This window comes from Coregonus lavaretus (genome assembly GCF_964263955.1).
Source record: "Coregonus lavaretus genome assembly, chromosome: 5".
Classification (NCBI taxonomy): Eukaryota; Metazoa; Chordata; class Actinopteri; order Salmoniformes; family Salmonidae; genus Coregonus; species Coregonus lavaretus.
In genome coordinates this window covers 75208562-75223176 of record NC_139992.1, presented here as the reverse complement: position 1 = coordinate 75223176, position 14615 = coordinate 75208562, and the positions used below count along the sequence as shown (strand labels likewise).

The window sequence follows — 14615 nt, the reverse complement described above, 5'->3', positions numbered from 1 at the left end:
AAATGTTCCTATTGAAAGAGCATTTTTGCTCATCATTCAGACCAGTGGTGAACCACCTTCCATAGTCAGATGATGATCATCCCCTTGCTATTTACCCCCTTCTTCACCTCAATTAGGCCTATTGACCACTCCAGCTGCAACCTCTAACCTCCCTTCTGATCTCCTTCAAGTCTATAATGTCTAAAAAAAGGGATGAGGAAATAATGAAATTTTTAAGGCACACACACACAGGTCATGATGGTCTATGGTGCATTTTACAGGGTCATCATTGCACCATAACCATTTTTTTTTTTTGTGGTACTTTTTACCCCTTTTTCTCCCCAATTGGTAGTTACAGTCTTGTCCCATCGCTGCAACTCCCGTATGGACTCGGGAGAGGCGAAGGTTGAGAGCCATGCGTCCTCCGAAACACGACCCTGCCAAGCCGCACTGCTTCTTGACACACTGCTTGCTTAACCCGGAAGCCAGCCGCACCAATGTGTCGGAGGAAACACTGTACAGCTGGCGACCAAAGTCAGCGTGCATGCGCCCGGCAGCCACAAGTGTCTCTAGAGCGCGATGGGACAAGGATATCCCAGCCGGCCAAACCCTCCCCTAACCCGTGACGACACTGGGCCAATTGTGCGCCGCCTCATGGGTCTCCCAGTCGCGGCCGGCTGCGACACAGCCCGAGATCGAACCCTGGTCTGTAGTGACGCCTCTAGCACTGCGATGCAGTGCCTTAGACCACTGCGCCACTCGGGAGGCCCCCACAACCATAACATTAACACATGTGCCATGCCATACAATGCCATAAAACAACGGATTCTTCACCAGTCTGCCTTGAAGAACAAACACAGCCATCACGGAGAAACTGAAACTGTTTAATAACGTAATCATGTTGAATGTTGATTTGACCGTTGTTGACTGACTATAATTTTACCCAATCCCTTTGCTTGGCTTTCTCTTTTCTAATGACCAGACACTGGTCACAGCTCCCTCCCTCCCTCCCTCCGTCTTTCTCTTTCTCTTTCTCTTTCTCTTTCTCTTTCTCACTCACTCACTCACTCACTCACTCACTCACTCACTCACTCACTCACTCACTCCCTTGTGTTGTTAGGTTTATTATAGCCCAGAGCTGGCCAGTGGCAGAGCATATTTCACCTTGGACAGATGGTAAGAACTGTAAATAGAAACAGAATGTCAGTGTTGGGGAAGCTACTCTGAGAATATAGTTTACCAAGCTACCAATTACTTCAAACTGGAAGAAGTTAAGCGACACTAAAGTTACCCTTATGTTTCACCGAGTAGTGGCTGAACAACGACATGGATAACATAGCTGGCGGGATATAGGCTACATCAGCAGGATAGAACAGCGGTCTGTATATATTTGTAAACAACAGCTGGTGCACGAAATCTAATATTAAGGAAGTCTCGAGGTAGAGTATCTCATGATAAGCTGTAGACCACACTATTTACCAAGAGAGTTTTCATCTATATTTTCGTAGCTGTCTATTTACCATCACAAACCGATGCTGGCACTAAGACTGCACTCAATGAGCTGTATAAGGCCATAAGCAAACAGGAAAACGCTCATCCAGAGGGAGCGCTCCTAGTGGCCGGGGACTTTAATGCAGGGAAACTTAAATCCGTTCTACCTCATTTCTACCATCATGTTAAATGTGCAACCAGAGGGAAAAAACTCTAGAACACCTTTACTCAACACACAGAGATGCGTACAAAGCTCTCCCTCGCCCTCCATTTGGCAAATCTGACCACAATTCTATCCTCCTGATTCCTGCTTATAAGCAAAAACTAAAGCAGGAAGCACCAGTGACTCGGTTAATAAGGAAGTGGTCAGATGACACAGATGCTAAACTACAGGACTGTTTTGCTAGCACAGACTGGAACATGTTCCAGGATTCTTCCGATAGCATTGAGGAGTACACCACATCAGTCACTGGCTTCATCAATAAGTGCATCGATGACGTCGTCCCCACAGTGACCGTACGTACATACCCCAACCAGAAGCCATGGATTACAGGCAACATCTGCACTGAGCTAAAGGGTAGAGCTGCCGCTTTCATGGAGTGGGACTCTAACCCGGACGCTTATAAGAAATCCCGCTATGCCCCCCGACGAACCCTCAAACAGGCAAAGAGTCAATACAGGACTAAGATTGAATCGTATTACACCGGCTCCGACGCTCGTCGGATGTGGCATGGCTTGCAAACTATTACAGACTACAAAGGGAAGCACAGCCGCAAGCTGCCCAGTGACACGAGCCTACCAGACTAGCTAAATCACTTCTATGCTCGCTTTGAGGCAAGCAACATGAATGATGCATGAGAGCATCAGCTGTTCTGGATGACTGTGATCACGCTCTCCGTAGCTGATGTGAGTAAGACTTTTAAGCAGGTCAACATTCACAAGGCCGCAGGGCCAGATGGATTACCAGGACGCGTACACCGAGCATGCGCTGACCAACTGGCAAGTGTCTTCACTGACATTTTCAACATGTCCCTGACTGAGTCTGTAATACCAACATGTTTCAAGCAGACCACCATAGTCCCTGTGCCCAAGAACACTAAGGTAACCTGCCTAAATGACTACCGACCCGTTGCACTCATGTCTGTAGCCATGAAGTGCTTTGAAAGGCTGGTCATGGCTCACATCAATACCATTATCCCAGAAACCCTAGACCCACTCCAATTTGTATACCGCCCCAACAGATCCACAGATGATGCAATCTCTATTGCACTCCACACTGCCCTTTCCCACCTGGACAAGAGGAACACCTACGTGAGAATGCTATACAGCTCAGCGTTCAACCCCATAGTGCCCTCAAAGCTCATCACTAAGCTAAGGACCCTGGGACTAAACACCTCCCTCTGCAACTGGATCCTGGACTTCCTGACGGGCTGCCCCCAGGTGGTAAGGGTAGGTAACAACACATCTGCCACGCTGATCCTCAACACAGGGGCCCCTCAGGGGTGCATGCTCAGTTCTCTCCTGTACTCCCTGTTCACTCATGACTGCATGGCCAGGCACGACTCCAACACCATCATTAAGTTTGCCGACGACACAACAGTGGTAGGCCTGATCACCGACAACGATGAGACAGCCTATAGGGAGGAGGTCAGAGACCTGGCCGTGTGGTGCCAGGATAACAACTTCTCCCTCAACGTGATCAAGACAAAGGAGATGATTGTGGACTACAAAAAGGGGAGGACTGAGCACGCCCCCATTCTCATTGACGGGCTGTAGTGGAACAGGTTGAGAGCGTCAAGTTCCTTGGTGTCCACATCACCAACAAACTATCATGGTCCAAACACACAAAGACAGTTGGGAAGAGGGCACGACAAAGCCTATTCCCCCTCAGGAGACTGAAAAGATTTGGCATGGGTCCTCAGATCCTCAAAAAGTTATACAGCTGCACCATCGAGAGCATCCTGACTGGTTGCATCACTGCCTGGTATGGCAACTGCTCGGCCTCCGACTGCAAGGTACTACAGAGGGTAGTGCATACGGCCCAGTACATCACTGGGGCCAAGCTTCCTGCCATCCAGGACCTCTATACCAGGCGGTGTCAAAGACTCCAGCCACCCTAGTCATAGACTGTTTTCTCTGCTACCGCACGGCAAGCCTAGGTCCAAAAGGCTTCTTAACAGCTTCTACCCCCAAACCATAAGACTCCTGAAGAGTTAATCATTGCTACCCGGACTATTTGCTGCTACTCTCTGTTTATTATCTATGCATAGTCACTTTAACTCTACCCACATGTACATATACCTCAATTACCTCGACTAACCTGTTGCCCCGCACATTGACTCTTTACCGGTCCCCCCTGTATATAGCCTCCCTACTGTTATTTTATTTGACTGCTGCTCTTTTATTTGTTATTTTTATATTTTACTTATCAATTTTTTACTTAACACTTATTTTTCTTAACTGCATTGTTGATTAAGGGCTTGTAAGTAAGCATTTCACTGTAAGGTCTACACCTGTTGTATTCGGCGCATGTGGCAAATAACATTTGATTTGATTTTAAGAAAAATATAGTTTATCTATCATTCCAGTGTTAATACGAAATTGTAACTATTTTGCACTATGGCCTATTTATTGCCTTACCTCCATAACTTACTACATTCGCACACACTGTATATATATTTTCTGTTTTATTTTTGACTTTATGTTTTGTTTACCCCATATGTAACTCTGTGTTGTTGTTTTTATCGCACTGCTTTGCTTTATCTTGGCCAGGTCGCAGTTGTAAATGAGAACTTGTTCTCAACTGGCTTACCTGGTTAAATAAAGGTGAACTAAAGTTATTATGAAAAAGTAGTTCACATGCTTCGTACACAACAGGTGTAAACTAACAGTGAAATGCTATATAATGAATATGAACTAGGTGGGTAGAGATTATTAAATATAAAAGCACTAAACCTCTGTCTAAAAGCTTCACTTATACAAAAGTTTTACTTTAACCCAAAATGGTCCTCAAGTAGATTACTAAGAAAAGCTCATCCATTGTTTAAAAATTGCCTTTTTGCCGTTGTGCAGATTGCCATATCTCATTTTCGAATAATAGATTTTTTGAAAGATGAGACGTTGAGGATTATAATAAATACTGATTTGATGTCATACAAGCAAGCCAAACACCTGTGAGTCCAAATGTGCACTTCACATTTCCATATCATAAACCTCATGTCATATACAGTGTCAACGTTTATGATCACTATGTTTGATGTACAGTTACAAGATGACATGGCGTCATACCCTGGGTTGTCCTGAACAGAATGAGCCTATGTTTGTTGTAGTGTGATTCAAATTTGCCACGGACCATGCATCTGAATGCACTAATGACTCCAGTCTATGTGCTACAAAATACGCTGAATTGGCTTGTGAAGGCCTAATACCTCCCGAGTGGCGCAGTGGTCTAAGGCACTGCATCGCAGTGCTAGCTGTGCCACTAGAGATCCTGGTTCGAATCCAGGCTCTGTCGTAGCCGGCCGCAACCGGGAGACCCATGGGGCGGCGCACAATTGGCCCAGCGTCGTCCAGGGTAGGGGAGGGAATGGCCGGCAGAGGATGTAGCTCAGTTGGTAGAGCATGGCGTTTGCAACGCCAGGGTTGTGGGTTCGATAAAATAATGTATGTGCTAACTGTAAGTCGCTCTGGATAAGAGCGTCTGCTAAATGACTAAAATGTAAATGTAAATGTAATACTGTAAAATCGTATTTTATAATTTAGCTAGTCATGGTGGCAATAGAACAAGCTTTCAAATTATGCCCACCTGACCCAGATTGCGATTTATAATGGATTGCGTAAACAATAACAGTAATTGTGTAAATCCATGTCTTAATTACTGTCAAAGATAAACGGTTGAGTTTGATATAATTTGAAAGCTTATTAACAGGGTTGTCAGACTATTCTATGATGTCTTGGGGAAAAACATTTTTAAATATAAAATTATATCATTTTTTAACCTTTGATGTCAATTATCTAAAAACGCATCAACTCTGATTTTTATCATTTTTACAAATGTTGTAGCTTAGACACTATTTTACATCATCTGAGGTGTTTGTGTTGTCCAGTCATCGGTTGAGACACAGCATACTCTTCAATACAGGGTGGGTGTCATTTCAATAATAATAATACAAATATTAATAGAATGGACCTATCCCTTCAGACCACTGCAATTTAGCTGGTACACCATTCAAATGTAAATTTAATCTTTAACTGTCTATTACTACCAGAAAGATGGCTGCCGGTCCACCCACCATTGAATGTCAACTTGAAAAGGAATGTCTATTCTATTATCTATTTTTCTATGATTTGAATAAATAGCTAAATGTATAACAATGGATATTCCCACTTAAGTCAACATTCTCTGATGTGTGGACCTCCAACCATCTTTGTGGTACCATTTGAAAGTTGAAATGTACATTATATTCACATGTTATGACATTTATCAGCCAAAACATGATACCCAGTCTGTATTCAAGAGTATGCTGTGTCTCAACTGATGGCGGAAACAGCACAAACACCTCCGAAGATGTAAAATAGGGTCTAAGCTACAACATACAGTGGGGAAAAAAAGTATTTAGTCAGCCACCGATTGTGCAAGTTCTCCCACTTAAAAAGATGAGAGAGGCCTGTAATTTTCATCATAGGTACACGTCAACTATGACAGACAAAATGAGAAAAAACATTCCAGAAAATCACATTGTAGGATTTTTAATGCATTTATTTGCAAATTATGGTGGAAAATAAGAATTTGGTCAATAACAAAAGTTTCTCAATACTTTATTATATACCCTTTGTTGGCAATGACACAGGTCAAACGTTTTCTGTAAGTCTTCACAAGGTTTTCACACACTTTTGCTGGTATTTTGGCCCATTCCTCCATGCAGATCTCCTCTAGAGCAGTGATGTTTTGGGGCTGTCGCTGGGCAACACAGACTTTCAACTCCCTCCAAAGATTTTATATGGGGTTGAGATCTGGAGACTGGCTAGGCCACTCCAGGACCTTGAAATGCTTCTTACGAAGCCACTCCTTCGTTGCCAGGGTGGTGTGTTTGGGATCATTGTCATGCTGAAAGACCCAGCCACGTTTCATCTTCAATGCCCTTGCTGATGGAAGGAGGTTTTCACTCAATCTCACGATACATGGCCCCAATCATTCTTTCCTTTACACGGATCAGTCGTCCTGGTCCCTTTGCAGAAAAACAGCCCCAAAGCATGATGTTCCCACCCCCATGCTTCACAGTAGGTATGGTGTTCTTTGGATGCAACTCAGCATTCTTTGTCCTCCAAACACAACGAGTTGAGTTTTTACCAAAAAGTTATATTTTGGTTTCATCTGACCATATGACATTCTCCCAATCCTCTTCTGGATCATCCAAATGCACTCTAGCAAACTTCAGACAGGCCTGGACATGTACTGGCTTAAGCAGGGGGACACGTCTGGCACTGCAGGATTTGAGTCCCTGGCGGCGTAGTGTGTTACTGATGGTAGGCTTTGTTACTTTGGTCCCAGCTCTCTGCAGGTCATTCACTAGGTCCCCCCGGGTGGTTCTGGGATTTTTGCTCACCGTTCTTGTGATCATTTTGACCCCACGGGGTGAGATCTTGCGTGGAGCCCCACATCGAGGGAGATTATCAGTGGTCTTGTATGTCTTCCATTTCCTAATAATTGCTCCCACAGTTGATTTCTTCAAACCAAGCTGCTTACCTATTGCAGATTCAGTCTTCCCAGCCTGGTGCAGGTCTACAATTTTGTTTCTGGTGTCCTTTGACAGCTCTTTGGTCTTGGCCATAGTGGAGTTTGGAGTGTGACTGTTTGAGGTTGTGGACAGGTGTCTTTTATACTGATAACAAGTTCAAACAGGTGCCATTAATACAGGTAACGAGTGGAGGACAGAGGAGCCTCTTAAAGAAGAAGTTACAGGTCTGTGAGAGCCAGAAATCTTGCTTGTTTGTAGGTGACCAAATACTTATTTTCCACCATAATTTGCAAATAAATTCATAAAAAATGCTACAATGTGATTTTCTGGAGAAGAAAATTCCCCACTGTATATAAGCAAAAAAATAAATCTACACTATCACCTGTTGATATCAATGGTACACCCTAGAGATCAAGTTATTCTGTACCATAGCTTTGAAATGTTTTGATAATTTGATGTCCTTGCTCACTGTCTACAATACTGGAGCTGGCACCTTGCCATGGTGGGGTAGATTGCACGTTTTTGTGACATGACCCTGTGGGCTGTAACAAAAGGAACCAAATTTAGGCTCCTGCAGGTTTAACAATCCAGTTGTGCCAATAATCACAGTAATGCTTACCCTCTCGTTCATTATTGCTCTATTCGACAGTTGGAGGAAGCACACAGTACCTTTAGAAAATTACGTTGATTTTAGATTCATAGGCTGTCTGTTGATAAAGCATGAAATCTGTTACAAATGGAGGGACTGAGGTGCTGAACTTACACTATGGAAAAACAAATGCGAAGAGAAAGAGATAAGGACATAGATAGAGAAAGAGAGTGGTGGTTAGAGAGAGGAATAGACAATGAGATAGAGGGGGAAACTAAGAAAGAAAAAGACAAGTATATATGCTTAGGAAGGTAAAGAAATAAGATGCTTAGATAGATGGAGAGAATGTAGGAAAGAGAGAGAGGGGGCAGATACATTGGTGTCAGTGCAGCCACTTCCTGTGATCAGAGAGAGAGGGGGTGAGAGAGAGAAAGAAAAAACTAAGAGAGCCCTCTAGAGCCCCCGCCCATCATTCAGCCCAGGACAGAAAGAGAGGGATCATCGCCTGTGTCCTTGTAGAGAAACAGAGAAAAGAGGAAGCATGACCCTTCCATGGAGGACAGGTGTCATGCTGATGCTGATGCTTTTGTCTTCTGCAGGTAAGTGCCAACCTAGCTGTATTACGGTAGTCACTAAATAGCCATGGTAGACTGAACAGAAGTGGCGATACCATCAAAACTGTTCAGCAAGTATATGAGCTGTTTGTTCTGAATTTATGTGTGAGGGCTAAGGTTAGGAAAATGGTCCATTAAAGTTGTGTGTGTTTGGTTAGAAAGTGACTATCATGCTTTCTAGTGTGGCCAGATAGTACGTTTCCTGTACTACCGTTTATATGCTCTGTCCAACGCCCTCCGATGGCGTTCCTCTCCCACCCTCACCGCCTTCACCTCCTTACCCACCCAGAGGTGCTCTGTCCTGGGTACGAAGAGTGTCCCCCCCCCTGGTCAGGAGAGAGAGGCAGGCTCCAGGAGATATAGTGCTCTGTGCCCTACCTATCTGTTCATGTTTGTGATTGCGTGGCTACGTTTCTAGGCATCTATTTTTAGTCTGTGAAGAACATGAAAGCTTAGACGTGGCCTTGTTCGTTTCCGCATTACCAGCAAGGCAAAGTCACAGACATACACATATGAGAGAGAAGCACCTGTTGGTGTTTGATAACTGAAAACTGGAGAGTGATTATTCTGAGACAAAGTTGCTGCTGAGTAATGAGGGGGACTCAATAGTGAATTTGAAATAAAGTCCTTGATGCAAAATCAAAACTAAGAAAAAGTAAATATTTCCAGTGAAGCAATCCGAACATACCATACATTGACGTGTGCAGGTCAATATCCTCAATTAGGTGTGTGTGTGTGTGTTTGCTGAGAATTTTCCTGCAAAGAAGGAAATGCAAACTTGTAGTGTATTTGAATTTTAAAAAGGCCTTTAATGTTTGTAGTTTCCACTTTGACATTTCAGACTTGATTTGCCCTAACGAAAAATGTATCAACCCCTAAAAAATGTATATTTATTATAACCCACATAATAATTCACATTTCCTGTTGCTGCAGGATTATTTTCTTGCTGTAGCAAGATCTTACATCTGTATAAATGTAGATGATCACCAGCTGGCCCCAGCTAAATGTTATGGTCTCATGCATTTCCCCCCACACCTTTCTCACACGCACATATACACTAATAAGTGCAAGCAACTACCCCACCAATGGCTCTATTTCTCACAACACAGCTTCTGTAGAAACCACTGAACTACATACTGAGGCCCACAAACCACAGAAAGATTGAGATAGAGAGCTTCCCCTTCTTACTGACAGGGAGACAGGTATCTATATTTCCGATGACATGCAGACTTTCTCTTACTTTAGTGTACTGTACTAAAATGTCTACACTTTCCACCTATGGTACAGCTCTGTGCTCAGTACTACCCCATTCACCCTTCTAGTTAAGTATCCATGCACCTGTTTACAGTTTTTCTCAATCGAGTACAAGCATTTTTTGGAACAATGTTGATTTTCAAAACAGAGTCCACAAGACACAGAACTGTGGCCTTTTGCAAAACAGTAAATGCATTTTAAAAATGTAGTTGCTTTCTCAAAACATAAATACATTCATCAAAACTATATTATACCTTCAAAATTGGAAATACTTTCATCAAAAGAACAGTACTGCCTGCAAAAAGATTAACGCAACCATACTTATACTGTATCTTGAGTCCAAGCACACAAACAGAAAGTTTGTCTGTCTTTTTAAAATTCCAGTAGATCAATACATTTTCTTTGCAGTCACTAAATCATGATGATCAAAATTGGAAGTACAACTATCCAAAGGTGCAGAATTATGGGCAACTACTCTGTTTTTTATGCAATTTTCACCAAACAATTTCATACACATCAAATCAAATATTATTCCTGATTAAAACAATTATAATAACCACATTGTGTGCAGGATTCATTCATCGGTATCATCATAATCTAATTCCATGTATTCAATACAAAGGTTGGTTTGCTTATAGTTGTGTAGACTTTCCATTGGCGCACAGAAACGCAATCCACAATAGAAATAAGGAAGTGTAAATGCAATGGAGGAACACAACTGATATGAATGTATAGGCCTCAATCCACACCAAAGCAAAGCTCTATAATGGAAGGTCACAATGTTGGAGATGATGACTTAGGAGTAACCCAAAGTTACCAAGAAGTAACGCAACTTCATTCTCTGCATCTCTGCATGTCAGCAATATTGTAAATCATTACAATTAGACAGTCCCCATTGCCTAGATCTTTCTATATATTGTACATGGTATAGTTGCAGTAGTTTTACTGATTGCTGGAAACAGTGAGCACAATTGCACACATTTATCTTCTGATGAAAACAATGTGTAAATATTCTGTGAACAAAACACTTAACAGTGAATTTTATAGTTATATAAAATTTTGCAAAAGGTGGTCTAAGGCAAGAAAATGATCAGAAATTCTGTAAATGTATTTGTGCATTTGATCATTGCTGTTCTGCTCAAAACGGTGCCTGAGGAAGGCCCGCAGCATCATCAAGGACCCCACACACCCCAGCCACGAGCTGTTCTCTCCTTTACCATCGGACAGACGGTATTGGAGCATGAGGTCTGATACCAACAGGCTCAGAGACAGTTTCTATCTACAAGCCATTAGACTGCTGAACACTTGAACTGGACCAGCACTGACTCTCTGCACCTTAGCACACATGCACTCACTCACGCACACACCCACACAGATATACACTCATCCACACACACGCACACACATTCATGCTACACACACATCACAACTGTGGCTACTAGACTTATTTATTATTGATAAATACTGCATAATTTAAACACTTGCCCACCAATCCCTCCTTCACCAAAACACATGTAAATATTGGACTATAAATTGTTCCTTCCTGTATTATACTTATGTTAAAATCTTTATTATATTCTACTGAGCCATTTACTTTATGTTCGTATTCTTATATTTTATTATTTATTATTGCTGTTGCATTGTCGGGAAGGAACCTGTGAGTACCATCCATTTAATTGGATAGTGTATACTATGTGTATCCTGTACATACCACTAATAAAACTTGAAACTTGCTATGGATACGTTTCAACACAGATCCAAAAATTGCCTGTACGCGTTTAAGAAAAACTGTAACTTACTTTGTTTATTTATATATTATTATACCCCCCTCCCTCTCTGCGCTCGTCTGTGTGGCCTGTCTGTGTTTTAAAGACTCTTCATCTTCTGTGTGCCCTGTAGAGGCTTCATTAAATGAACCGGTCATCTGCTATATACTGGACGGAGTCCTGATTCTCTACTCCATCATCACCACCGTGCTATTCTTCAAAGTGAAGGTGAGTCACAATACAGGTGGTAGAGTGCCACCCACCCTTCCATTGTCTACCAATGGTGAGGTACTAGTTATTCAAGTGTATACAGTGAGGATGAGTTAGTGCACAGGTTACAGAGGCGTGTTATCTTACAATTGAATACATATAAATGGATGTAGAACAGTGTTATCAACTCCTTGTTTCTGACGCTCCCCTCTTCTCTCTGTCTGCAGTGGTGCCAGTCTGTACCTGAACCTGAGGAGGAATCCACATATGCAGTGAGTTTCCTACAACGTCCCATACCTTTTGTGTCTGTGTGTAGGTGTCTGTGTGCAAGCAAGTGTGTGTGTGTGTGTGTGTATATGGCATCATGGACATGACATGGTACTGACATTCTGAATATATGTTTTTGTAAAGGAACTCCTGACAGGTCCTATTGCTGACGACTATGAGGATCTAAGGACTGACCAGACTGCAGCTACAAGACAGGTGAGTGAGAGGGCTATTATGACTACTGTGTGAGAGAGGCCATGTTCTAATTCTGAGCACAGTCTTGCTAATGTGTGCTAATGTTTGTGGTTGTCCCTCTTAGAAGCACAGACAGGAAGCTAGTAGTGACACATACCAGGTAAGGACTACTCCTTATATACAGGCTTATTACCATGTTCCAATGCTGAGATGTTGCAGAACACTGTGATCCTGAATGCAGCCAGTGTTTTGGACAGGTTCATCCACTACTGCAAGCCTTCCATTCCAGGGGCTCTTTATTAATTCAATGACCAATACCATAGAACTTGTGTTTTGTTCTCTAGGCTCTCCAGGTAAAAGATGATGAGAGTGATGCCTACCAGGTGATCAAGTCCAAGGGGAGGGTAAGAGTCAGTCAGTTCACTCACATGGAACATGACATTCAGGAAATAACTGTCCCCTGTGCTGAGTCATGTGAACTACATATCTGCATTTACTGGCATTGTGACATAGAACATTGAAAGTCTATAGGTTATGTACATTTGAGAAATGGAAAGATGAAATCTCCACTCTGCCATCCATACCCTATAGTGTGGATAGTCATCAGCGTGTCACAAAACTGCTATCAAACTTACATGACAAGACTAGGGCAACTCAAGTGAAATGTTGTCGTCCAATTTGCAATCCATAGAATAGCTCTGAAGGCTATTAACCTACACATTCTTCCTGTGGGTTCTCTCTTCTCAGACTCGCAAGAAGGACAAGGCCAAGAAGGCCCAGGTCCCCCAGGATCTCAGTGCAAACACCCAGACTCAGACCCGGCCCTCCGCCCCGCCACCACCTCCACACTGATCTGACCCAGTGCCCTGGGCACGGAGGCAGCTGTTGACTCCACTGGCAGCTCTCCCCTGCACTGATCCCAGTCAGCCCTGGGCACAGAGGAAGCTGTTGACTCCACTGGCAGCTCTCCCCTGCACTGATCCCAGTCAGCTTATATCTCTGAAGAGAACCTTCTATACTGTTATCTGCTTTCTGGCTATAGCAGTCTTCTACTCCTGAGCTCAACTCCCTGCCCTGTTATTGCATGTTACAAATCAGCAGAAAAGTGTGCATGTCTTATCTACGTGTATTATCATGTCATTTGTTAAGTTTATTGACCGCTTTCTGTGCCCTTTATGGCTGTATGTGGTAATGTTGATATTGTGACCATAATAAAAGACATTGCCTGTTCAAATGTTAAAACACTTGGAAAATGGTTTAATGTGTTTACAACAAAGAGAACTGTACAGTTACAGTAAAATATTATGTTTATATTATATATATATATATATATATATATATATATATATATATATATATAAACAAACAAACAAAATACAGCAGACAAATGCATCAAATCTACCATGTATCCTGATTCACATACTTGAAAATGTTCTACACAATCTTTCAGTTCTATATGCCACCACCCGCCATGTCTGGAGGGGGGCGTTTCATAGTCGGATCTCAGGCATGTGTCCGTGTAGCAATAGTGAGCAGTGTTCTAGTCCATAGTGGAACGGTGGAACCGCGCGGCACAACGAAAGAGTGGCTCCCAGAGTTCTAGAGTGACAGACGGGGATTATTCAGAGGAAAGACTACAGAGTCTGGGAGGATACAGTGGACACATTCCTTTAGTTTAGCCCAAGCTTAGTTTACAGAGGAAGAATTATTAATGATTTTACAGAATGCATTTCTCAAAAATCCACAAACAGAAGTAATATGTACAGGTTTACCTTTTTTTTTCTAGTTTATTTTTTCAGCCATGGTCACTTGGGCCGTGTTAACTGATATGATCACACACATAATTTGACACACCCAAAACATACAAAAATACTATATCTTTAACCTACCAAGAGTAAGACAGTTCTGCAATTAGTTCCATGCTGTGGCAGAAAAAGAGCAATACACCAAACAAACGAGAAGTTTTAAAACATACTTTTTTTCATTTAGGTTTCTCAGAAATATACATCTATGCTTTGGAATTACTGAGGCTAGAACTAAAGCCAGTGCTGGGTTTGTCTCTTAATATACAAGCTGCAGGGTGAGAGGAAGGGAGAGAGAGAGAGAGAACGAGTGACAGGACAGAGTTATCTTTGGTATCTGCGTTTGTAAAACATTAAATATTTGGATATTTTTGCATTGGGATAATGCTTGTGAGATCCTACAACTCCCCACTTGGAATAAAGCATCAAACAAAGCTTCCCTGGGACCCCATTGGCCAAAGGGCTTAGCCAATCGGACATAGGCCATACAGAGTGAAGGACCATGATGCATAGTGTCACAGCTGAACAGAGAGAATCGAGAAACAGAGTAAGAAATGAGGGAGGGAATGTAAGAAAGAAAACACAGTGGTGAGACAGAGACACGGACAGTGTATCCTAGAACCAGAAGATGTGTATCCTAGAGACAATGTATCCTGGCAAATACAATGCACTGACTGGGAGCCAAACAGACACACTGTATCCAAGAGGCA

At 42.6% G+C, this 14615-nt stretch overlaps 1 protein-coding gene across 1 annotated transcript; it reads left to right on the top strand.

Moving 5' to 3' along the window:
* The first annotated feature begins 8285 nt into the window (after positions 1 to 8285).
* On the top strand, positions 8286 to 13023 carry LOC311130070 (T-cell surface glycoprotein CD3 zeta chain-like). The gene is made up of 7 exons (XM_084162724.1): positions 8286 to 8396; positions 11565 to 11659; positions 11869 to 11913; positions 12053 to 12124; positions 12228 to 12263; positions 12448 to 12507; positions 12851 to 13023. The coding sequence occupies exons 1-7, from the start codon at positions 8339 to 8341 to the stop codon at positions 12953 to 12955; spliced, it is 471 nt and encodes a 156-aa protein (XP_084018850.1). The 5' UTR covers positions 8286 to 8338; the 3' UTR covers positions 12956 to 13023.
* The last annotated feature ends 1592 nt before the right edge of the window (positions 13024 to 14615 follow it).